General features: G+C 40.3%; 1 protein-coding gene across 2 annotated transcripts in view; it reads right to left on the minus strand.

The window, feature by feature from the left end:
* dtn (transmembrane protein 132C dtn) overlaps positions 1–25,302 on the minus strand; it is a 404,875-nt gene that overhangs the window by 97,137 nt on the left and 282,436 nt on the right. For both annotated transcript variants that reach the window (XM_083128325.1, XM_083128324.1), the window contains exon 3: positions 7,327–7,479. In XM_083128325.1, coding sequence (XP_082984451.1) covers positions 7,327–7,479 — 153 coding nt within the window. The remainder of the gene's footprint in view (positions 1–7,326; positions 7,480–25,302) is intronic.

Genomic DNA, 25,302 nt, shown 5'->3' on the forward strand with positions numbered 1-25,302 from the left:
GAAGGATACTGAAGCCTCGGACAGTAAGTCTCGGACTCGTCTTTGCGTCACTTCCTTTCTTCTGTGGTTCTAATCGCGACGATAAGTATAGATTGAACAAAATTTATGACGTGCACCTTTATGCATATCTTTGGATTTCAACCAAGAACCTTTAGTTGCGAGATCGTGAGTCGACTATAGATCCGCGAAAGTTGAGACCAGACTCAAGATGTAATTCTTGAAGCTTTCCTGGAGGTGAATGATGAAGCAGTTCTCTCAGGATATCAGCCAGGTGATTTCTGGATGATATTTAGCTAAATAGCTCTCGATAGCCTTTGCAGAAATCACCTGGCTGATATCCAGAGAAAACTTCATCAAACTCAAGATGTCTAGTCTCAGTGCAATCTCGAATTAGTAAATCACACAAAGCCTTCCGAGAAGAGAAGAGCTTTGCGATATCCTTACATATATACGTGTGTGTGTGTGTGTGTGAAAAACTGATGCAAGAGGACAAGTCTAAACGCATAACAGTCAAAAGAAGTTGGAAGGAATTGGCAAGGATAATGCGAAGTCCTTTTCGGGTTTGAAGAAGCCAGGGAGTTATTTAAAAGCACCGAAAATGCAGTTGAATTCCTGCAGTTTACATCTGAAGAACTCAAAAAAATCAAAGGAAGGCTTTATTTCCAATTTGCCAGTGGATCTCTCTTTTCCCTAGAAAAAAGGGAAAAGTTGATCTCTTTATTTCCGGAGCGCGGAATCGGCAAAGAAAAATACAGTAATTCGCCTGTCTTTTGTTTCAGCGAGCTCCGACGACAATTTTCTTTGAAAGGATTCGAAAAAAACAAAAGAACCTTCTTGCTGAAGAGAATTCCCTACTAATTTCCGATTCCTCATCGTATTTTCGCTGTCTCCGTCTCTGGTTCTTTTTCTTTCTTTTCGAGATAAAAAAAAGGGAGAAGAAAGTAATGTTTGTCAAGAATTTCTCCCTTCCATCCCGTCGCTTCATTGCCTTAAGACTGTCTTAAATTTGGAGACAAATCAATGCAAGAGGCTACTGAAGACGTCTTCCATTAAGAGGAGATGCCTGTCGCAGCCGAGGTGGTATTATTCCATCGAACTGATTGTCAAGGGAAACATTGAATGGCTCTCAAAGAATAAACTACGCCATCTTTAGCAATTCCCAATCAAGCGAGGGCAGCGGCACTTTGGCAACTGTGTTAAGTCTTTGTTTACGCTGCACAGTGGCGGAGGTATAGGCTAAGCTTGTTCGGCAGTGCTAGCCAAGAGAAAACGACGTGCGTCAGCCGTCAAAGGGCTCTTTCGCCACAGAGTGCAGCTTGGCTTGGTCTCACTGGGTGCTAGAATATTCAGGAGAATCAGTCTAGGATTGACAAGAATGGTATGCGAAATATGGAGAAAACAAGAGATTATTTCAGAATAGTAGGTCTTGCAGCCTAATTTTCTACCCGCTAGGACATATGGACGATAGCTATGTATTACCACCTTCTATTATGTAGGGCTTATCACTGCCGCCGAGACGTCGGGAGCTTCTTGGTTCTATTTCGGTTATTTTACATCGCTTTTCCACATCTAGAGTTAATGGTAACGATGAGGATGAATGACGAGAAGATAAAATGAATGGAACAACCACTGAGTTGACCAACTCTTCACTAATAAATTCTTGCCACTTTTCAGATCCGGATCCCACGTACCAACAGTAAATGCACAGCACAGCTTCTTCTATACGAAAGCTTCAAGGCTATCCTTATAAAGAAGTACAGTACCCTTTGCTCTACACTACAAGCCCTCTACAATTTATTAAATGATCCCCCAGGTTTCCACCCCTCCAAACAAACTTACAAAACTGCATGCATGAAGCAGCTAAAGAGTTAATACGTAATACTACTTTTACTGTGTAACGATCCTGCAAGATCGCCACAAGATGATGAATATGTTCTTTTTCTTGCCATTGTTGAAAATCGCATTGTGTAAGCTTATCTATTATGTTATCGCTTCTCATACGATTTCACTGCAATGCGTGGTAGACAATGTAGTTCTACAGTTTCCCACTAGGGAGCGTTACTGTGTTAGTAGTTTATTGTTATCCCGTATAGATGGTACTCAATGTTAAGCAGCGCTCTCGTAGTTCACGAGTACCCACTAGAGGCGATGGTGCTGCGCTCAGAATTGTATATAAGCAGCAACCGCGGCCCCGGTCCGTCCTTCATTCTCATCTTTCGAATCCACGTACGTGCACTGCAGAAATGACAGGCATGAGGCCGTAGTACCCCGCCCGTTCAGCGCAGCGGAGGTAGAGAGGAGACACGTTCGTTTCTGGTTTTCCCCGGCATGGATGAGGGGAAACCAAAGAAGAGACTCCGTAAGAAACGACCAGAAGAAGCAGTAGATGATGAGGACTCTTCCAGTAGCGAATTCGACAGCGACCGTCAGCCCGAGTCGCAGCCCACCAATTCGACACGAGGAAACAAGCCAGTTTCCTCACCACCAACTACGACACGCAGGCCCCCCTGCATTTCTATTTTCAGCATGACTGAGAAGGAACTCTCCTACCAAATTTCGAAAGCTGTAAATAGACGCGCTAGATTCACCTATAAAAGAGGGTGCTGCAGAGTTATCACGGACGACCAACGGGATTTCACAACAGTTTGTGAATTCCTGAACAGCAGAAAGATTGGATATGCATACGGCTCTTCAGCCGCTGCAAAATTAAAGGTTATCCTTCGACACCTCCCGGACAATTTGACCCCCGAGGAAGTCGCCTCATTCTTGACCAGGGAACATGGATTTACCGTCCACAGTGCCAGTCGCCTCCAAGCTCCATCTCGACGCTCTTCACCAGCTACTGATGTGGACCACGTCACCCCTGGTCCCACTCCGTCCAGACGCCCATTACCTTTGATAATGGTCGTCCTACCGAATGTTCCGAAGTCGTATGAGATCTACAAGCTACATGAACTGGGACAATATATGATAAGGGTTGAAAAATATCGCTCTACACAAATACTACAATGCCACGCGTGCCAGAGGGTCGGGCACGGCCAGAGGCATTGCTTCGCCCCGCCCCGCTGTGTTAAGTGCGCGGGGGCTCACCGCTTTACTGACTGCCCGGAAAAGGACCGGGCCACACCACCAAGATGCGTGAATTGCAACCAACAGCACTACGCCAGCTACAGAGGCTGTCCTCTCTTCAAAAAGATAAAAGCAGAGAGGAAAACCCAATCTGACCACCGACGCCGAGTTCCAACTCGGCCAATTCGACAGGAAGTCCCAGTGACGTCACCCGCCACGGCTCCAAGATCAGCACCACTGCAGAGACCGGCCAATCAGTGGCCACCACCTAGCAGGAGAGGCCCCAGCACTCCGGCGCCTCGACCGGCTACCAGCCCAGCAGTTCCAAAACCTTCGACCAATCCTCAAGCGACCCTCCTGGATCTGCTTCAACAACTCGCACAACCAGACATCCTGACAGGGCTGATTACCCTACTTCAAGGATTGCAGCAGATTCGGCAGGCGCCGGACCGTTCGTCTCGACATCGGGTTATCACCCATTTAGTCGACACTTTGGTGCCGTAAGGTACCACGTAATGTCCTGTGCCGTCTTTTTGTATGTATGTTTGGGAATTTTTGGGAACATTAGCATATCACACCTCTTGCGACAGTTGCAGAGGGTAATTGTACATTATGACTAACCCCCTTTATTATTGTAAATAAAATTAGCGACACCAACAAGATGCAGGTTACTTCAACTGCTGATGTCCTGACCCACTTAGGTAAAAAAAAAAAAAAAAAAAAACCCGGTCCGTCAGTCTCTGTGTTGGCTCTACGGCGACTTTTGGTTGAGCTCTGCTCCCGCAAAATTTGCAAGCACACGGGTGCTTGGGGATATAAGAGGGCTCTTTACAGTGTGGCCTACTCTGATAGGACGGAAACTAGAAGTAGCAATATTTCTTGGCCTACCAGGTAGATTATACGCATTGTTATAAGCTCAACCTCCTACAGTGTGGCCTACCTGTAGAACGAAAATGTACTCCTTGTACGGCCTACAGGTAGATTATACGCATTGTATTAGGTTACGGTTTAGTTCGTGGATATATTTACTGTTGGGAGACGGCCTACTAGTAGAACGGAAACGAAGGGTATCAGTATTCTTCGGCCTATTAGTAGATTATACATCTCACAACAACCGTTGTAGAAGTGACTTCATCTTTGGCCTACTCTGGTAGAACGGAGACGAGAGATAGCAGTATTCCTCGGCCTACCAGGAAGATTACACGAAGGATGACGTTCATCGTTAATTAGTTTTCATTAAGGGTAATTAAGCAGTTTATTAATTACTGCAGTTAGCTTAGCTCTATTAAATAATTATTTAAAGTTAAATAAGCTTTAACTATTAAGAGCTTTTTATTTTTGTTATTTGATATTATTCTTTGGTTAATAGGAAGGAGGATTAAATGTTCCTTGAGTCGCAAAATTGATGCCCTATTGTCCCCATATGCCAACACAGTTGTATTCCAGAAGAAAAATGTTAATGCAACATTTAAATTGATGCCCTAAAGAAAAATAACGTCCCTCATTCTCCACTGGAATGTTCTGTGTGGATATATATACGTTTACCCAGAGTAATAAATTTGTTAACCTGGGACTAACTTTCATTGAGTATACCCGAACCCTGAGATCAGGAGTCTCAAGCCCCGAAGGTTACGGAGTGTGAAGCCGAGGTGATAATAAACTTAACGGAGGAGTGACGTGGCGACCCGCCTCGAGGGGACCAAATGCGTTTCAACTGTCATTGTCAATGTTAGCATTATTATTATTGTTATTTGTGTGCATGAGAGATGAGGGGGAGGGACTACAAACCGTCTACAATTCATTAAATTATATCTCCAAACGAACTCTCAAAACAAGGATGCATCAAACAGCTGAAGCTTTAATAACACTGGTTTTCTATCGTTGTTATTATACTTGTTACGTGTGTAAGTGAATATTATAAAGTTATTCCATTTTCATTGTTGATATACTGATAAAAAATGGATTCAACATGTATTCAGGATTTGTTTTAAATAAATCTCTGGCTTCCGAGGCTATGATGCTACCACTCTACCATTGAGGCTTATGGGTTCCAAGTTCTAATTTTGATTTAAGTAATGGACGTTTGTGTGTGGTACTTCTTTCATTCTAACATAAATCGATATTTACGTTGTCGTCCCGAATTCGAATCCTAGGCTGAGCATGGGTGTTCCTTATGAATGGCCCTTCATCTTGTAAATGTAGTGCTTCAAGTGGTATCGCCTATAAGTGCATATGATTGTGGTTTAATCAGTCTCTCCCTTTCAACTCTACAGTCTTACTGGCCCATCCACTGCAACCGAATACTCTATCGCGTAAATGCATACTAGGATTTGTGCAAGTGTAAACTAAAGCCACTTTCCAGTCAGCTTAATGATTTTGATCACATTTCCCCTTTGCAAACAATCGCTCACATCGCTTTATATAGGTATACACGTGGGGCAAAAAAGGGGAAGAGAACGTAACATCCTTTTTTCAACTTCCCGACAATATCTACACCACACGACACGGGTCAGAAACTTATTTTCATCGCTCCTTTGCACGGAGTGTGACCTGGCAAGATTAATGGGCAAAGTTTGGATCAATATCGTATCATAATCAGGAGCGATACTCGAGAAGAAATGCGGCAGAGAAACGCCGCGGTGATCCATCATCCGAAACAATGTTGTCACTGTTATTCTTCTCCGAGCATGGAGGGCGATGCCTCAAAACAGTGAGCGGGCAGACAAAGCTTCTTTTTTCATCGTTTTGTTCCCACTTCGAAAAAAGCTGGCTGGGAAAACGAAACATTCCGTCACGAAAGAAGGAAAAACAATAGCACGGTTAGTTGATTTACGGTAGAGTATACTAACCTCACTATAGTTATTAAAGCTAAGTTCAGAGCAGAGACGCTATGAAAATGTAGTTTGCAATCTAATATATATAGTTATTTGGTGAGGTCAGGGTGGTGAAAAGTACACATATGGTATTGGCCAGAGCTCGGAAATTGGGAACCTAAAACGTCTCAAAATACCCTATAAATAAACCTTAAAATTGTATTAAAATGACCTAAAAAATCTTTAATAAATGATAATAGAGGGATCCACTTGTGAAAGTAGCCCTATTTCGTAACGATCTGTAGAATCTTTGAAGTACAAAGAGCTCCAAATACCAGACATTTAGCCATCGCCTTTCCAGACAGGAAATATCTAGAAACATATAAGGAATGTCTGTCAGGCATTGCCGAGCTTCCTTGATAGCAATCGTTGTAAACAGGTGTAAACAATTGCAATCAAGGAAGAGACTACATGTAACTGAATCGGCATTCTGGAGTAAATTCGATTGGAATAAATGTCTGGGAGGACGGTGGTCAGTTGTCAGGCAATTCATAACCATACTTCGCAGAACTTCAGAGACAGGTATACCATTTTCCACTAGCCATGTTGATCCAGTCTGTAGGGGTTTAAAACTCAAGTGTTACGTTTTGCCACTCATATGTGTGTAGTTAACACCTCTCGCTTACCATGAATAGCGAGTTTCTCCATAATCGGGGATGAATGATCAGTGACCTACATCAACCCAGTTCGATCCCACATACCGAACGGTATGTTAAAGATCGTTACGATTTGAATAATTCGACACATTTGGACGTTCGTGGTTTTTGGTCAAAGCGGTTCAAATCCGGGAACTTTTCTAACGTTGGAAGCGGCCCCGGCGCCCACCCAGCGTCGAATAACATGGATACCTGGGGGAAACCCTGGGGGGGTAAAGGCGGTCAGAGGCGTGATGCTGATCACATCACCCCCACTCAAGACCGGATCAAGAAAGTGTGGGGCGTTACCCCCACACCCCCTATACGCCTTCATGGCGTGGTGCTATGCACAGGGGAGCGCTTTACCTTTTTTAACCTTGTTTTAGTCCCACTTTAATCTCAGACTAATCGGGACTGGAACTACAGTTTAAAGTGACACCGAACCACTGAGCTTACAAATCAGAAAATCAAACAACAGTGAAAGGAAATCATATCACGTGAATGCTCTAGAAGGAATTGTAACGAGATGTAATATTTCACATTCTGGAATTTCGAAAACTGCTACGATATTTTCAGCCAAAGGTTCAGCCAAGCCTTAATTTATTTCAATAAGTCCTAATTAACTCTTAGTCGTGATTAACCTAGATTGACAGAAAAGCGACACAAGTTACAAAAACACTAATACCAGCATACATTTGCAATTAAACATTTCAAACGTTACTGCCAAGAATCAAATTAAGATGCCTTGCCTGCTCTGCGACCTTGACATCTGCTGGTTCGACTCCCGCCGGAAGACCGTCACTGTAGCCACGGTCCGCTTCGGGTTGATGTCCACGCTCACGTTCCATTGTTCTGTGCTTGCTTCCGCTCCCAGGAGTCGAAGCCCGCCCTTCACGCGAGCCCTGCAAAAAGAAAAAAAAACGTTAACAGACGCGATACATAAGTAAATAGCACAATGATTATTTTTTTTAACTTTTTTTTTTAAATACAACATGTACACGTTTAGCTTGACCGCCTGTTAGCAGCTATCTGTATTAAGATCTGTCTTTTGCACACAGCACTGCACAAAATGAAGACATTGTGATGCTGATGTAACCACAAATATCTAGGACGATTCGTAATTCCCTCCGCGGTTTGGAATATTTATAGTACAAGAATTTTAAATAGACTGTGCGAATTAAACCTGGGCAAATCACAGTGCGATTCCAAGGTAATAGAGATTCTGGTTCTGTATCAAAAGGAAACAGGCTTTTAAGATATCTGTAGGAAGGCGAAGACGAAGATTGAGGGGTAATGTTGAGATGGACCTAAAGAATCTCGGTAAGGATGGAAAAGATTGGATTGATCTTAGGCAGGATAGGAACAGATGGAAGGCATGTGAAGCTACAGCCATAAACCATCGGGTTTAAGAATGCTTAAGAGTAAATAAGTCTCAAAATATGTTGATTGACACTGCAGTCTAATAGGTGGAAACCGTAATTATGTTTTGAGGTCAGCTTACAGTCTCTTGGCTGTTGTGTGGTTATAAGATGAAACGATATTCGTACTTTGTCGGATACTAGATGTCCATCTTTAAGTAAAATTTATTAGACGGCGAAGGCAATATAAAATAAGATTTATTTTATGAATACAAAAGTTGAAAATAAAGAAGATGTATACAGCATAACCCCCCTTCTCTCACACACACACAGTAGTGGTAGGAAAGCGAGATGAAATTAACCGAATGAATCAAAGCTAGTATAATTTGTTCAGCACGAACCATATACTTGCTTGAAACGATTTACTTTTTTATTTTTGTTATTTAGCGTAGTTTTTCTTGACTTTTGGCTAATCGCGCCGATGAGGATGAGTGATGATACGATTAAATTGACGAAGCGACACTCACGAAGATCACATATGCGCAGGCGAGGATTCGAACCCGGGGGCCTTGACGTTGCAGCGGGCTTTGTCCGCCACGGAGGTCTGATGGGCTGAAACGATTGATTTATTTGGCTTATTTTACTTCGCTGTTCTGCCACTCTTGGCCAATCGCAACGATGAGAATGAGTGACACGATTAAACTGATGAAGCGACACTTACAAAGACGCGCTGTGCTAACCACTCCGCCACGGAGGTCGGCTCGGTTGAAGCGAAAAAAAGAGTGTTCAGTTATTTTTTACGTATGGCGTCTCAGTTCTGGAAGGAAGGGGGTGTAACGTTCGGTAAACAGCAATATCAGCATTATGAGGGGAGAGTGAAGAGGCAAGGTTCCCAAAAACATTGACACGAGCTTTCCTGCACATCTGCGGAGCATCTCAAGCGAAGACGACCTTAAACTCCCCCCTCCTGCATCGAGCGATTTTCCTTGCCTTCCATCTCATCTCCGTCCGTTAATTCTAAATCCTCGGAAGACAGCCATAAACATCTCACGAAAGCTCTTCGATCCTCCTCAGCATCTCTGCTGGTAAAACGTGGGACACGACTGAAAGGCAAGATCCCACTAGCGAGAGGGATGCACACGAGTAAACACCTGGCTTTTCGCACGGGGTTTGGGGGCGGTTGGGGAGGGGGAAGCGCGCGTTCTGTTTACCTTTTGCAGGCAATGTTGACTCTAGGCGAATTCGGTGCGCCGATGGATACGGGGAAAGGTGAACGCGAGATGCAAATATTATCAAATAGGAAATCCCCCGTTCTTTGTTTGTTTCTTTACCATTCCGAAGAGAACTGGACCAGCGAGGTTTCACTGCGGTTCGAAACGCGTTGGTGGTGTAATGTTTTACAGTACTGCGTTGGAAATTACGTGGCACGGATACACAGTGTGGCGAATCTGGTTTCCTGGGTCAGTTTATGTGGTGGCAGGTTAGAGTAGTGTGATGACAATCCAGCAGGTTCGAATCCTGCGTAGATTTTCTTAAATGTTATTTAGCGTCGCCTTTCTGTTACGTTTGGTCATGATTAGAGCCCGGAAGTTTCGCGTGCTGCATTTATCGATATTTTTTCTTGATGCAATTTTTATGTTGTTGCTAATATTTTAGAATGATCTTCGTTTTGCCTATTCTTTAAATTTTGACACTTTCTTTTTGCCATTTTCAATGACATTTTTGAAAGTTTTTTTTTTAAGTATATAACTTATTTTTCTTTCAAAAACCTTGTGTATTAGCACATTATCGTGTTGCCAGAGACAATTACAAAGCTGGAAAATAGGGGTGAAACTCTTATAGCATCCACGAAAGTCTTCGTGGCAACGGTGCAACAGCTGAAGGAAGTGCTAGGAGAAAAGAGATTAGATGTTGCACAAAAGTGTAAACGTGGACTAGGAAAAAATTGAAAACAATTTGTGATGTTCTTAGCGGTCTAAATTCTTTACTTGACGATATGAATCCGGTTACAATAACCTGCTGGTCCAATTGTTTCTGTCGAAGTAGTAGAGAGATCATTTTCTGTTATGAAAAAGAATTCTATCTGACAAGACATTTATAATGTTGAAAACTTAATAATAAAATAATAGGTTAACTTAATAATAAAATAATAGGTTATGTGTAGGGGTCGGAAGTTGAGGAAAAATCCTTTTTTTTCCCCCTAGTGTCCGAAGACGAGGCCCAACATAATATATGTTCATTTTGGGTCATTGTAGGCCAGAAAAAGGTGGGTTTTATTTGTCCTTTTTTGCCTTTTTCGGCGTTTTTCTGGCTTATTGGTCCTTTTTTAGCTTTTTTTTAGGTCTTAACGGCTTTTTCTTGCGACTTCACCTTCTTTCGACTAAGTTTTTATTGCCCATTCTCAATTCGAATCATCATCAGTTCATCACCTCTTAAATATCCTTTCTGTAGTAAAGAAATAAGAGAGAAATAAATATATTTAAACCGATTCCTGAAACGAGAGAAAAACATTTTTGGACAACTGAAGCAGGTACGGTACAAGGTCCTTTAACCGTAACTTGTCTGGAAGGTAGCGCTGTAAGTGGCTACTTTCTCTTGTTTTGAAGCTTTCAGTACGGTGTATACGACCAGACAGCACACGCCAGCAAAGATCTCAAGGTGCCGCACAGAGAGAGGGGGTGGGGAGGTTAAAACTGAAGTTATTAATTAATCTTGATCACATTTATACGTCCTTTTTTCCGTTTTTACGTATTTTTAAAATATTTTTACGTCTTTTGGCAATGTATAGGTCTTCAAATTCCGAGCCCTAGTTATGTGCAATCAAGGCAACAAAGTAAAGTAAAAATGTTATTTCCAAGCAATTGTAACTTTTTTAATAAAATTATACATATAACCTTTTTAAATGTTAATACTCTCCTTAGGAATGTTCTAAGTACATTATCACCTTACATTAGCAACTGTGTATGTGAGCGAGCGCGCGTATGGGCTAGGCTATTTCATTTAATTATAATGTACTTGACATGGTGGCTATGAAAATGATAACATTTTCTTCAGATAAACATTACAGGCCAAAACCAAGTGTTAGGTAATAATCAAAATCTAATTATTGATAACAACTCGTTTGAACCAGTTTCCAAATTCAAATACTTAGGAGTAATATTAATTTATTTCTCTCCACCCATGCAATTATATACATACATACATACATACACACACTTTATATATAGTCTAGTGTGGTTGGGATTGTCTTGTGTAGTAGTTGTGCTGTCTAGTGTGTTGGTGTTTATCTTGTGTAGTAGTAATGCTGTCGAATGTGTTTCTGTTTGTCTTGTGTAGTATCGGTGGTGTGTATGTATGTGTCTTGTGTTGTAATTGTGCTGTCTAGTATGTTTGTCTTGCCTTGCGTAGTAGTTGTGTTGTCTAATTTGTTTGTGTTTGTCTTGTGTAGTAGTTGTGGTGTGTAGTTTGTTTGTGTTTATATTGTGTAGTAGTTATGGGGTGTTTGTGTTTATATTGTGTTATAGTTGTGATGTGTTTGTGTGTGTCTTGTGTAGTAGTTGTGCTATCTAATGTGTTTGTGTTCATCTTGTGCAGTAATTGTGCTGTCTAATGTGTTTGTGTTTATCTTGTGTAGTAGTTCCTCCATTCATATTGGGGGTTAGGCGTAGAGCTGACAACTCTGCACTGTAAAAAGCCATGTCAAGAATCAGCAATATAAGGCCATGGATGTTCCCAAGGTAAAATATTCCGGAGGTAAAATAGTCCCCCGTTCGGATCTCCGGGTGGGGACTACTTTGGGAGGTCCCTGGACTAAGGATAAGATCTACATTAGGAATAAGGATATTAAATTAGGCACCTGGAATGTTCTGAGCCTTTACCGGCCTGGGGCATTTCAGTGTACAGTTAATGAGATAGTTAAGTATAAATTAGATGTAGTAGCTGTCCAGGAAGTTAGGTGGCCAGGAGAAGGGAATTGTAAAACTAAAAATTATACTTTTTTCTATGGTGGTACTGAAAATCATAATTTTGGAACAGGCTTTTTTATAAATAATAGAATTATCTCGGCTCTTAAAACAGTAGAATTTATTAATGATAGGATATCATATGCAGTTTTACAGGGTAGGTGGTGTAAAATTATTTTAATAAACATACATGCACCAACGGAAGATAAAGATGATAATACTAAAGATGATTTTTATACAGAGTTAGAACAGGTCTTTGATAAATTTTCTCAGTATGATATGAAAATTCTGTTAGGTGACTGTAATGCACAGATTGGGAAAGAAGAGACATTTAAACCTACGATTGGTAAAGAAAGTCTTCATGAATTAAGTAATGATAATGGTATAAGATTGATTACTTTTGCAACCTCAAAGAATTTAATTGTGAAAAGTACCACTTTTAAACATAAAGATATCCATAAATATACCTGGTCTTCTCCAGATGGTAAAACTCATAATCAGATAGATCATATTCTCATTGATAAGAGAAGACATACTAGTATAATTGACGTTCGTACACATAGAGGTGCGGACTGTGCCAGTGACCATTATTTAGTAATTGCTAAATTAAGAGAAAGACTCGCAGTGTTAAATCATAAGCAACAAAATCTAAAAGTTCTAAAATTTGATACAGGAAAGTTTACTGATGAAAGAATTAAGAAAGATTACCAAATTAAACTGTCAAATAGATTTGATATTTTGCAGGATTTAAATGATGATGAAAATATAAATGAAATAGACGTAAATCAGAATTGGGAGCACATACGTAATGCAATAGAATCAGCAGCTAAAGAAAGTATAGGATACCATAAACCAAGAAAAAGTAAGCCATGGTTTGATAATGAATGTCATAATCTAATAGAAATAAGAAATGAGGCTAGACTTAGGTGGTTAAATAACTCTGATGATACAAATCTAAACAATTATAATAGAATAAAGCGAGAAGTTAACCGAACGTTTAGAAGTAAAAAAAGAGATTACTTGAAAAGCAAAATTAACGAAATTGAAACAAACAGCAAAAATAAAAATATCAGAGATTTATATAAAGGTGTAAATGAGTTTAGAAAGGGGTGGCAACCTAAAGTAAACTTGATAAAAGATAAAGACGGTGATTTTCTTGCTGACCCAAGCGATATTCTAAATAGATGGAAGAACTACTTTAATGACCTTTTAAATGTCCATGTAGGAGATAAATCAGTAGTGAATGAAGTACACACAGCAGAACCTTTAGTTCCAGAACCTAACTTGACTGAAGTTAAAGATGCTATTAAAAGGCTAAAGAATAACAAAGCACCTGGCATTGATTTAATACCAGCTGAGTTAATTAAATATGGTGGAAATTCATTAATATGTCAAATTCATAAATTAATTTGTTTAATATGGAATAAAGAAGAAATCCCTCAACAGTGGAAAGAATCCATAATTGTCCCTGTGTTTAAAAAAGGTGATAAAATGAACTGCAATAATTACCGTGGAATTTCTCTACTCTCAACAACATATAAAATATTATCTAACATTCTTTTAACAAGACTAACCCCATATGCTAATGAAATTATAGGTGATTATCAATGTGGATTTAAACGTAACAGATCAACTACAGATCAAATTTTTCACATCAGACAGACACTTGAAAAAAAGTGGGAATATAATCAAAATGTCCATCAACTATTCATTGATTTCAAAAAAGCATATGATTCGGTCAAAAGAGATAAATTATATAATATATTAGTAGAGTTTGGAATACCTAAGAAGCTTGTTAGTATGATAAAAATATGCACCAGTGAAACAGAAAGTAAAATTCGTGTGGGTATTAATATGTCTGACAAATTTACAATTCATGATGGGTTAAAACAAGGAGATGCATTATCTCCATTGCTCTTTAATTTTGCCTTAGAATATGCTGTTAGGAAGGTAAAAGAAACTAAAGAAGGACTAAAATTAAATGGTGTGACTCAGTTGTTAGCATATGCAGATGATGTAGACTTACTAGGGGATGATATGAATACAATTAAGAATAATGCTAAAATATTTTTCAAAACTGCTAAAGAGATAGGTTTGGAAGTTAACAAAGAGAAAACTAAATATATGCTTACAGGCCGAAACCAAGTGTTAGGTAATAATCAAAATCTAATTATTGATAACATCTCGTTTGAACCAGTTTCCAAATTCAAATACTTAGGAGTAATATTAACAAATGAAAATTATATTAAAGAGGAAATAAAAAGTAGGCTTAATTCAGGAAATGCATGTTACTTCTCTCTTCATAAACTTTTGTCTTCTCGTTTAATATCTAAGAAACTAAAAGTTAAAATATACAAAACAGTAATTTTGCCTGTAGTATTATATGGATGTGAAACTTGGTCCCTTACATTGAAAGAGGAACATAAATTGAGAGTATTTGAGAATAAAATCCTTAGGAAAATCTTTGGACCTAAAAGGGATGAGGAGACAGGTGAGTGGAGAAGTTTACATAATTTAGAACTACATAATTTGTATTCATGTCCAGATATTATTAGAATAATTAAATCAAGAAGACTTAGGTGGGCAGGCCATGTGGCACGAATGGGAGAGGAAAGAGGAGTATACAGGATTCTTGTTGGGAAACCTGATGGTAAGAGACCTGTAGGAAGGCCAAGACGAAGATGGAGGGACAACGTTGAGATGGACCTAAGGGAAATCGGTAGGGATGGAAAAGAGTATATAGATCTTGCTCAAGATAGGGAAAGATGGAAGGCCTGTGTTGCTGCAGCCATGAACCTTCGGGTTTAAGAAGGCTAGGGAGTTAGTTAGTTAGTAATATAACCGATTTGCAATTTGTCACTTTTTTCGGTTCGTTGTGCCTGCTTTTGGTGCCTATTTTCCATATCATATATGCCTTCTTGCCTGCCCATTTTAACCTAAAATAAATGCCTGAATATTCGGGCTCTAGTCGTGAGAAATTGATTGAAACACACACAAATGACGCTCGTGTCCAGGCCGGAACTCGAAATCGAGTTCGTGTTTGTCTAATCTCCTTCATCGACCTATCCCAGCGATTTTCATCTTAATATATAACATGGCAGATTTGCAGTAGTTTTTAGTACCATATTATAAAAGATGTGTTCATGTTCTTAGTTCTGTGTCCAATATCGTAACTTTGTAAAACGCTATAGTGGCAGACGATTGGAAATATTTTCAAAGTTTGAGTCCCCTGAAGGCACTGGACTGTACAATTTAAGACGAAATCCGTAAAACTAAAATGCAACACTGCATCAACATGATAAACTATTTTGGGGACGTAGCAAAATTACCGACCATGATAGGCTTCTAGCATCAACTACATGTATATGTGTAAAGAAACCAAATCTGGTAAGATTTAAGATCAGATGGTAACGGTGATAGGAACTAAAAGGAAAAGTACAGTCAACGGCAAAAATAATAGTAGGGAAATTGTCTATGATCCTGCTCATTCATACTATTGTCCGCAACGTGGGGTTCAAGTCAAACATGAATGACAAGAGGAATAACTCAGAAAAAAGTACAACTCCATTCCCTGAAAACACACAGAATGAAGAAAAAGAACGAAAATTGGGATAAAAAGCTTGCTTCCTGTTATTTTTGCGGCTGATTGTACATTCCCGGATATAAAGAACACAAGTGTTTAGTTGCCTTTACGGCAGTTTGCAATACCGAAGCATGAAAGTCAAGGAGCCGGCGGTGTAATTCGAGATTTATTTACGGACTGAAAGGGGAGAGTTTCCGGGCAAACAAGAGTCAATTAAAGTGCCGGAATACGCAATAATAAAAGGAATTTCCGGGTCAAATATTAGCTCCGGTCGGGGAGGCTGGGGGGCGCATTGTCTGTAGCCAGGAGCGGAATGCAGAGCTCGAATGAAGAATTCTTAAGGGCACAATCCGAAAAGGAATTTCTTTTGTTTATCGAGGACGAAATTAGGAGTCGAAATATCATGAGCGTGGCAGGGAACGGCAGTAAGGGAAAGAAAAGGAAGGGGTTAATTTTCCGCTCCGAACCTTCCCGCCAAGGAACAAAACATAAACATTCCTCTCCACGGAAGTTCCTACTGGCTAAGATTAGTCCGAACAACGAGAGAGAATTGCAGCAGTGGGTAAATAAACCTGATAAATTGCCGTTTCCCGAACCGGTTCTGCCTCGCGATCGTGCCGGAACACAGAATATGTAAGCGATATAGATTAGCAAGTTCCATTTTGCAATGGTTGAGCAACTTCAGGATACACGCTGTGAGTTCCGCTTTCCGCTACTAGATGGCAACAAATGTTGATAATAACTGCTCGTCACGGTCGCTCCAATGGCTGGATGTATAGAGGTGGGACCGTGCGTGACAATCAACGATGACGTCACATGTTGTACGTTGGTTTCTGAATTACTAATTATGCCAAAATACTTATGCAAATTTCGATTACTACGTGTGAAAAATGTAACATCTATATAGAGTTTCGAAAATATAGAAATATATATGTCGTTACTGTGGCCATCTTGAACTGCATATGTAATTATATTCTACTCCTCGAGGTCGATACGTTCCATCCCGGGTTCGATATCCGGTGGAAGCACATAGTGGTTCGGATCGCACTTTAAACTGTAGGTCCAGTCCCGATTAGCCTCACTGTGCATAAAGTGGACTGAAAATACCAAAGCAACCACCCAAAATCGAGATCGATACGTCAGACACAACCCCAGTGTAAGATTACACCATCCGGGGACTCTGCAATAGTGTGCAGTGTAAAGGGTATCAAAAGGTGAAGTTATGCTATTGTAATTTCTCGAGAAGGAGTGTTCAGCCATATTTGTTTGAATTCAATACCCAAAAATAAGGCAAAGTTCCCCGTGCATGTAGCACCGTGCCATGAACACCCATTTAGGGTTGTGGGGAAAAGCTCCACACATTCTCGATCGCCCTTCCGACTAGACCACCGCGGCTCTTACTAAAATGTATTATGAATTTCCTGTTTACTAAGCCTATTAAATTACTGCTAATATCCATACAAAAGAGAAAGCGAACCACGTGGAGATTCAAGTGGATGCTCTACACACAGAAAACTAAATGCATCATATTGATGTACCAGAATGCATCGATTGATGCACTAAAGTGTGTTTTATGGCTTCTTCGAAGAATCAGATTCACATTTGGGTGCATTTTTGTATGTCGAGAAAGAAACACCAAACTGCTTCATTTCATTCAAGTAAGGATATTTTTCAGTTCAGATGCACTTCAATGCATCAGTTGATGTTCCTTCCTGCATCTTTTTGGATGATTCACTTAAACGTTTGGTCTGAGCTAAAGAGTTTATGTAGCTCAGACGAAACATTTAAGTGCATCATCAAAAAAGATGCATTCTGATGCATCAAAACGCATCAACTGATGCACTGAAGTGCATCTCGACTGAAAGGAATCTTCACTTGAATCAAATGATGCACTTTGGTGTTTCACGACATACAAAAATGGATGCATGAAATGTGAATCTGATTCTTCAAAGAAGCCATAAAAAAAACACATCAGTGCATCAATCGATGCATTCTGGTACATCAATCGATATGATGCATTTAGTTCTCTGAGTGTAGAAGGAATTCTAAGCAGGTGATTGGAAAATCATAGCAATTTTTTCGAAAGGGATGGCATTTTTTTGAAAATTGCTTATCCTGCGTCAGGAAAGGTCCAGATTGAAGTTGTAGGTATAATCTTTGATTACGTACAGTTAATCTAAGGGTCCCGGGTTCGATCCTCGGTAAAGATACATTACACAGTGGTTCGGATCTCACTTTAAACTCCATGTCGTGTGCGTGTTTCGCCGTTCAGTGTTCCAGGAAAAACAGTGGGGCAATGTGCATTCCGACAATGGAAGTGTTTACGGCAGAGGATACGTGGGAGATCCTTGTTACCCCGCCCCCAGCATGTTTTCTGCTCATTCCTATGCGGAACTCGGGCCAAAGGCAACAACACGCACTACTGATAGCACGTGGAGAACAGTTTAGAGGACGGGGAAAACAGGGCAGCGAGGCAGAAAAGAGCTGTAGGAACAAAATGGACGAAGAACACAGACTAAGATTGTTTTCAAGTCGATTTTCTACCTGCGTAGGTTACTCTCGATACTGAGGGTGAATAATGAATTAGTTGGACATATAGTTGATTTAGTTTAAGTTATTTAGCGTCCCTTTTCTGCCACTTTTGGCTAATCGCGACAGGGACACTCGTAAATAACATCTATGCCCAGGTCGCGATTCGAACCCGGGGCCCCTGGCGTCGTAGCGCGCTGTGCTAGACACGGAGGTCAGCTTGGACATCTCTTTGTCTTCTGTCATTATCTCATTACACCTATTTTTTTTTAATCATGTAAATTCAAAGAAGGATTTACGAGAAATGTTAGTAAATGGTGTCCCAAAAGTAACGCAGGATTTAATTTAAGGAAAAGACATTTCATATATTTATTAGTTGGCAAAGTTTTTACATTATATGAAAGAGTGAACATTCCAATTAAATGTGGAAGAGAATATCTGACAAAATGTCCTCCACGACGCATTTGACACTCGACTTCTTTTTACAATATTCTGAATGACTTTTTCGCATAACGGTGGCTCATTGAATTTCTGCTTTCAATTCAGGAATCGTTGTTATCTTCGCAGCATAAACTTTGGACTTAATGAATCCCCAGAGGAGAAAAAATCGCACGGTGTGAGGTCGCACAGTTGTTTCATTTGGGGTGCTTCTCCTATCGAAAATGTCAGGTAATTTGTAAAATGTCGCACAGTTTCTGTACTTGTAACGAATTCTAACGATCGCCACTCGCTCCTTCGTCATGTAGCGCTCCATATTGACTAACCGCAATGTTCTTCCTACAACATGTGACCTCTCAGAACGCAGCCAACCCTGCGGGGAAAAAATGGCGCACAATTAAAATCCTGCGTTACTTTTGGGACACCCTTTATTTCTAAACATAATCGATGGATTCCGGGTTCGATCCCCGGTGGAATGAAATTTCATAGTGATCCGGTTCCAACTTTAAACTGTAGGTCTAGTCCTTGTTTGCCAATCTCACAATAAATTGAACTGAAACAAACCCATACAAGGGTCAATTACTGGTAACAGAAATGTACATACATAAAATTCTCTTTCAAATTTCTATTTGGTTTATTTTAGTTCGTTTTCTGGCACTTTTGGTTAATCACAAAGAAGGATGAGTGATGATATGGTAAAAATGATGAAGGGACGCTCACGCCCAAGCCGGGATTCGAGCCCATAATATCTGGCGTCAAAGCGTGTTGTGGAAACCACCCCGCCATGAGGGATCGCTCTATTTGAAATTAGTTTTTTCACGCCGTTATTCTGCTTCCAGACACTGAAAGTGGATCATGAACTACTCAACAATATGGCCACCGTTTTTCACTGGTCTAGCAACAATTAATCGTGGATTCAGATTATGACTTTATTTCCGCCTCCACACGTAACATGTAGTTCCACAGATTGCCGCATGGCGGCAGCACTGCGCTGACTGTAGCAGTATTGAGCAGTGCGCTCTGAAACAATATTCTCAGAAAAAGAACCAATTGCGTTCATCAAAATTTAAGTTGCACGTGAAAGGAATTCTGTTAAGTATCACAGAGAACTTGTGCAAGCTTGTGGTGATGAGACACTTCAATGTCCAACAGTAATTAAGTGGTTCGCAAAACTGATTCGCCCAGACCGCGAAAGTTCCAACAAGCACCCAGCAACATCAAAGTAATTCTTGTTGCCTACGGCTAAGAAGTCGTTCTCCTTTGTCACACAGTACCTAAGGGAGTTACCGTGAACAGTGAGTACTGCAGGAACTTTCTGCAGAATTGCCTTCGTTGGAAACAACCAACAATTCTGGAGACATATCCGATTGTGTTTCACCACCAGTGAAGATGCCATGTTGGAAATTCAGTGGGGCAACTGCATGACGGGTAGGATTGCAGAGTGCTAAAACATCTCCCATATAGTCTGGACATGAGTGCTTGCGGCTATGACTCGTTTCGGAAGCTTCAAGATCCTCTACGAAGACATCGCTTCAAGTTGAGTGGAGGCCTTAGGGCGGTCCATCAGTAACATACAGAACAAAGATTTTGCTGACGGTGTGAGAATATTGCCAGAAATTTGGCAACAGTGCCTCATTCGGCTGAAACTATTACGAAGGAATACAATAACCTCGTCCTCCACAATTATATAAATAGACAGTTGCGAGCATGTAACCACTTTTATTTTATTTTTTAATGATCCTCGTATATTACAGGAAAAGAAGACATCCATGCCTTGCAGTGTGTTACGCTAACCTCTCTCCAACGGAGGATGGCGAGTGTATTGTTTTAGTAGAATCAGCATCCAATAATACGAGCCCTGAAATTTATCGAGAGGCTCCATTAACGAGGCAAATTGCCGTCGTGTGGGGGCGCAGGGCGGACAAAGACATCCCCATTCCCCGATTACCTGGAATTTACCCACAAGACCGAACCATTCTTACAGCCCAATTGGAAATTTCCCCCAGGGTTCCCGACGTCACTCGAGTTCAATTCTGGAGCCGGAACATGATCCAGGGGGACCTTAATCAGGCTCTTTAATCCTCCAGCTCGTCTCTTGTGTCCGTTCTCTGAGCCCGAACGGACCAGATCGAAATTTCTCTTTCAAGACAGTGAAAAGAGAACCTACTGGACGGGGAATAGCGAGGGGGGTGAGAAGAAAATATAATTATTTGTATGCTATTTCTTTCTTTCTGTTTCGGTTATTTCACGTCACTTTACTACCTTTTAGGTTAATCGCGACGATGAGGCTGTACGATGAACTCACAATGCTACGAACACAGCAAATTCGTGACTGATCACGGTTCGAACCTGGGGCCTCTGGCTTCGCTGCGCTTACCACCCCACCACGGAGGCTAGTGTCGTGTTATTTGGTTAGTCTGCTGGAAATTAGATGTTGCAAGTTTGAAAATAAGACTATAATTGTTTTTAGTTTATCGGCTGACCGATTTATGAGGTCGCAATATTTGGTGCCTGCGAAAGTGCCATCCAACGCGATTGAAGAATTTCATGATACCTGCAATCTTTCTAATGCAATAATTACATGAGATTTTCAGTTCATTGGATAATAACTTACTTTACATTTGGTTGGCTTATTGATTTTATAAGTCACTAGATTTATCGCTAGTGTAATGGGATTACTGGACTTTTTTTTATAAGGCACCTATATTAGTTACACATTTATTAAGGTCAGAATCATTACGTCATGAACTAGTTCGCTGTATAGTCACCACCATTGTAAAGACACTCGACATGCCGGGAGACAAGCCTTTGTAGACCCTCGCATGTGCGCATGCTCAATGGAACAACAGCTCGATATATTATAGGAAGATAGTTTACGGTGAAGGGATTCGAACAATAATACTTGTTGAAATTCATTAGATTGTTGGATTAGAAATTACTAGAATTCGAACCCAGGAACTCTAGTTTCGCAGAACCAATCAATTTGTGTTCCTTATACGGTCAAACATTGAGATATGACGTATTGTCAAATTTTCGAGACATTATCCTCACCAAATCATTTCGCCTCACAATACGTTTCAATGCTGTTACATAAATTCTGATTGTATTATCTTATTTCTCATTGTATTGTCCGAAGAATACTGGAAATGTGTTTCCCGTATATAACAATTTTGTAGTTCGATTGTTTGATTTTGAAAACGACGTTATTAGCTTTGGAGGCCAAATATTATATCTTGGTCGGCAAATGGAGCCTAAATAAAAGTGACGTTTCGAAGCCTGTTCTATACACGTCAAACATTTACTGTGTGAAATCATCGGACAGAGTAATAAGACATGCAGTACGTGACTTGCGTGAAAAAAAAGTTACAAGAGAGATCTCACCCCTTTTAATTGTTATTATAATATTCTCTAGCCTGAGTAAATTAGTGTAATATTTTTACTAAAATCTTCGAAGTTCCGCGAGAGGTTCAAAGGTTCTAGAATTTGATGGAAATTAAACAAGTCATTTCAACGAAAATATAAGACCATGCCGAATTAGATAAAATGTGATCAAGACATTTGTTCAAGAATTGAGAATCACACGGAATTATAGTAAAGTAAACGCTCCACCTAATATATTACGTCATCAACGATGCAATTGACTGAACCAATAGTTTAATTTAAAGAGTCAATTCAGAGTTTCCACCAATTAAACAGATTTTTAAATAAATTATTAACTGCACGGCCCATAACTTACCTAATTGCATTCCCACACGTACGAATAACAATTTCATAATCGTTCTATTACAAAATAACGCATTACAATTATACAGTTTTGGAAACTTATGCACTTGTCTACAAATTTTATTCGAAACATTTTACTGTCATCAATATTTGACATAAAACCAAATTTATATACATCTCTAACAAAATACATTGATAAATCATCCTAATCAAATCAGGTTACAATTTAGGACAATAGTTACATTAATGATAGTACATTTTTCTGTTAACTAATAGTTTTGTGACAATAGGTAGAGTTTACTAAACCTTTCCCTGTGAACATCAAATTACACAACGCTATTTAAAATACATTTAAATTTAACATTGTAAATTACAACTACTAATAACAAAAGAAACAAAAGTTTAAAATTAACACAATTGATAAACTCCAGTATAATATTTAATTGAAAATTTACTACAGAATAAATTAAGCCTTAAAATAAATTATCTATGGAACATAATAAGTAAATGTGGTAATATCGCAATCTATTATTAACTTCTGGTAATATAACTGTCTTTCCCAACACAACGAATTCGAGTGTTCAAAGTTTTTCAAATGTATAAATTAACAATGAAAAAATGTTAATTTGAAAGTTCTTGACCGACTTTTGTCTCGAAGTGGTTAACGTAACACATTGCATCGCCACGGATCCTCGATTCGAATCCTAATTCTGGAGTATTCTCTTCTTTACATACTCCAGAATTTCGCAATAGCGTTACTCCCACTTGAATATAGTTACCTGACATTATTTACAATGTATCTTGTCTATCGATGTACTTCTGCCAATGTGAGGCCAGTGAGCTAATGTCCTTTGAAATACAAGGGTCGTTCAAGGTTGACCGGGATTTTCGTACGTAAAAAATCGATGAATAGCCGGATCATGATGAAACGTGCGGGTGACGTAATGTATTCCTTCGCGAGTAACTAGCGCCCGGCATGACGTATTTCGCGCATGCGCAGCAGTTGCAGCGAACATGGCGGCAAGCAGTGTGTCTGTGGCTGTGGAGCAGCGGTGTGTAATCAAATTTCTCGTGAAGGAGAAAGTGAAACCAGCTGAGATTTTCAGACGATTGCAAGCACAGTATGGTGAACAAACAATGTCGCGGACAAGAGTGTACGAATGGTGTGAGCAGTTTCGCGAAGAACGGGAGCTGGTGACAAATGAAGCGCATGGACACATTCGCCCGACTGCAGTCACACCAGTGAATATCGCACGTGTTGAGCAAATGATTCTTGAGAACCGGCGAGTAACAGTGCGGGATATTGCTGCCGAGGTGAATATCAGTGTCGGGAGTGTTGAGACAATCATTCACGACCACTTACGCTTCCGCAAAATCTGTGCAAGGTGGGTTCCCCGCCAGCTGACATTCGATCAGAAGTGGACACGCAGGACGGTCTGTGAACAGCTTCTGAATCGGTTTCGGGCAGAAGGTGATGAATTGTTGCAATCCATCATCACGTGTGATGAAACATGGTTGCACAATTCAACCCCAGAGACCAAGAGACGCAGCATGGAGTGGCGGCATAAAGGTTCCCCGCCCCCCAAGAAAAGCAAAACGCAGCCGTCCGCTGGAAAGATCATGGCAAGTGTCTTCTGGGACATGAAGGGCGTTATCCATGTGGATTTTTTGGACAAAGGGAGCACGATTAATGCCCAGTATTACTCCACATTGTTGAGTGGTGCTGTACGAAAGTCCATTCGCAAGAAAAGGCCTGGGATGTTGTCTGGAAATGTAATTCTTCTCCATGACAATGCCCGCCCTCACACGGCCAATGTGACAACAACGACTCTGGCCGACATGCGCTGGGAAGTTCTGCCCCATCCCCCCCCCTACAGTCTGGATTTAGCCCCCAGTGATTATCATTTGTTTGCACCCCTTAAACACAATCTGGGAGGGAAGAAATTCACGACAGACGAAGCACTGCGGAGCGATGTCCTCCAGTGGCTACGACAACAACCAAATTCTTTCTACGCCAAAGGAATTCGGGAGCTGCCAGAAGGATGGCAACGGTGCCTCGGTGCGCACGGAGAATACTTTGAAAAACTGACATAGTTTGGTGTTTCTTCTGCTACCTATTTCCTCTGCAGAAATAAAAGTCCCGGTCAACCTTGAACGACCCTTGTAAAAACCATTTGATTGCTGTCTGAACTTATTCATCAGATGTTCCCAGAAACATCCCAGAGGAAGTTCGAAGATAATCACCTGGAGCAAAGTCCGGAGAGTAAGGAAGATGTGAAGTAACTGGTCAGCCGAATTAATGCAGGAAACGAATCACTGATCGCATCTTCAGTTTCACGCACACAGTGGTGCCATATAATGTTTTTGGTATAACGACAAGGTTTCCCCAGTTAACATAGGGATTTATTTACTTGTGACTGTGCTACACTGCTTACAACGTCAAAATTCCGACATTCGCACGTGCTGATACACAAGCCACGCTATGTGAAATCGTCTCGTGCTTCTTATTTTGATATAAGATCAAAGTAAATGTCTCAGCCTGGTTTTCACTTTCATCACGAAAATATAGTTATATTTTGTTTTTTGGATAAAATATTTTAGAAGCAAATTACGGCAATAAAGCATGGGCCTAAGTTATTCAGAGAAGTTTCTTGTGTATTAGTTTTGTACGTACATATAATTTTAAAATCTTTTGTAACTTAATATTAAAGCTGTTATTCAAAATATATGGTATCTGTTTGCCACCGGACACTGTATAACTTTGGAAGGCAAGAAAAAGCATAACAAAGAAAATATTGGAGATAAAGGATCAAATCCTTTCTAGTTTTCAAAATACAAAATATTGAAAAAAAATCCCATTCTACGTCTGAATAAGTACCTGTGAATTAAGTACCTGTGAATTATGTTCCCTCTAAAACGTTTGCCTCATACAAGAAAGTTCAGAAAAAACGATGCAGATGCGACTGCCATCTAGTTTTCGTTCTTGCTACTACCAAAGCTGCGCAGAACGTTAAGAACAAATCAAAACTCGGTCAATTACATCTGGGAGAAAACGCTATCAGAGAAAATCCTCTGCTCCATTTTTTGCCTTCATTCTTATGGATTGTTTTCGCAGAGAAACGCATCGCATCG

The sequence above is a fragment of the Lepisma saccharinum genome, chromosome 9 (genome assembly GCF_977018435.1).
Source record: "Lepisma saccharinum chromosome 9, izLepSacc3.1, whole genome shotgun sequence".
NCBI classification, from domain to species: Eukaryota; Metazoa; Arthropoda; class Insecta; order Zygentoma; family Lepismatidae; genus Lepisma; species Lepisma saccharinum.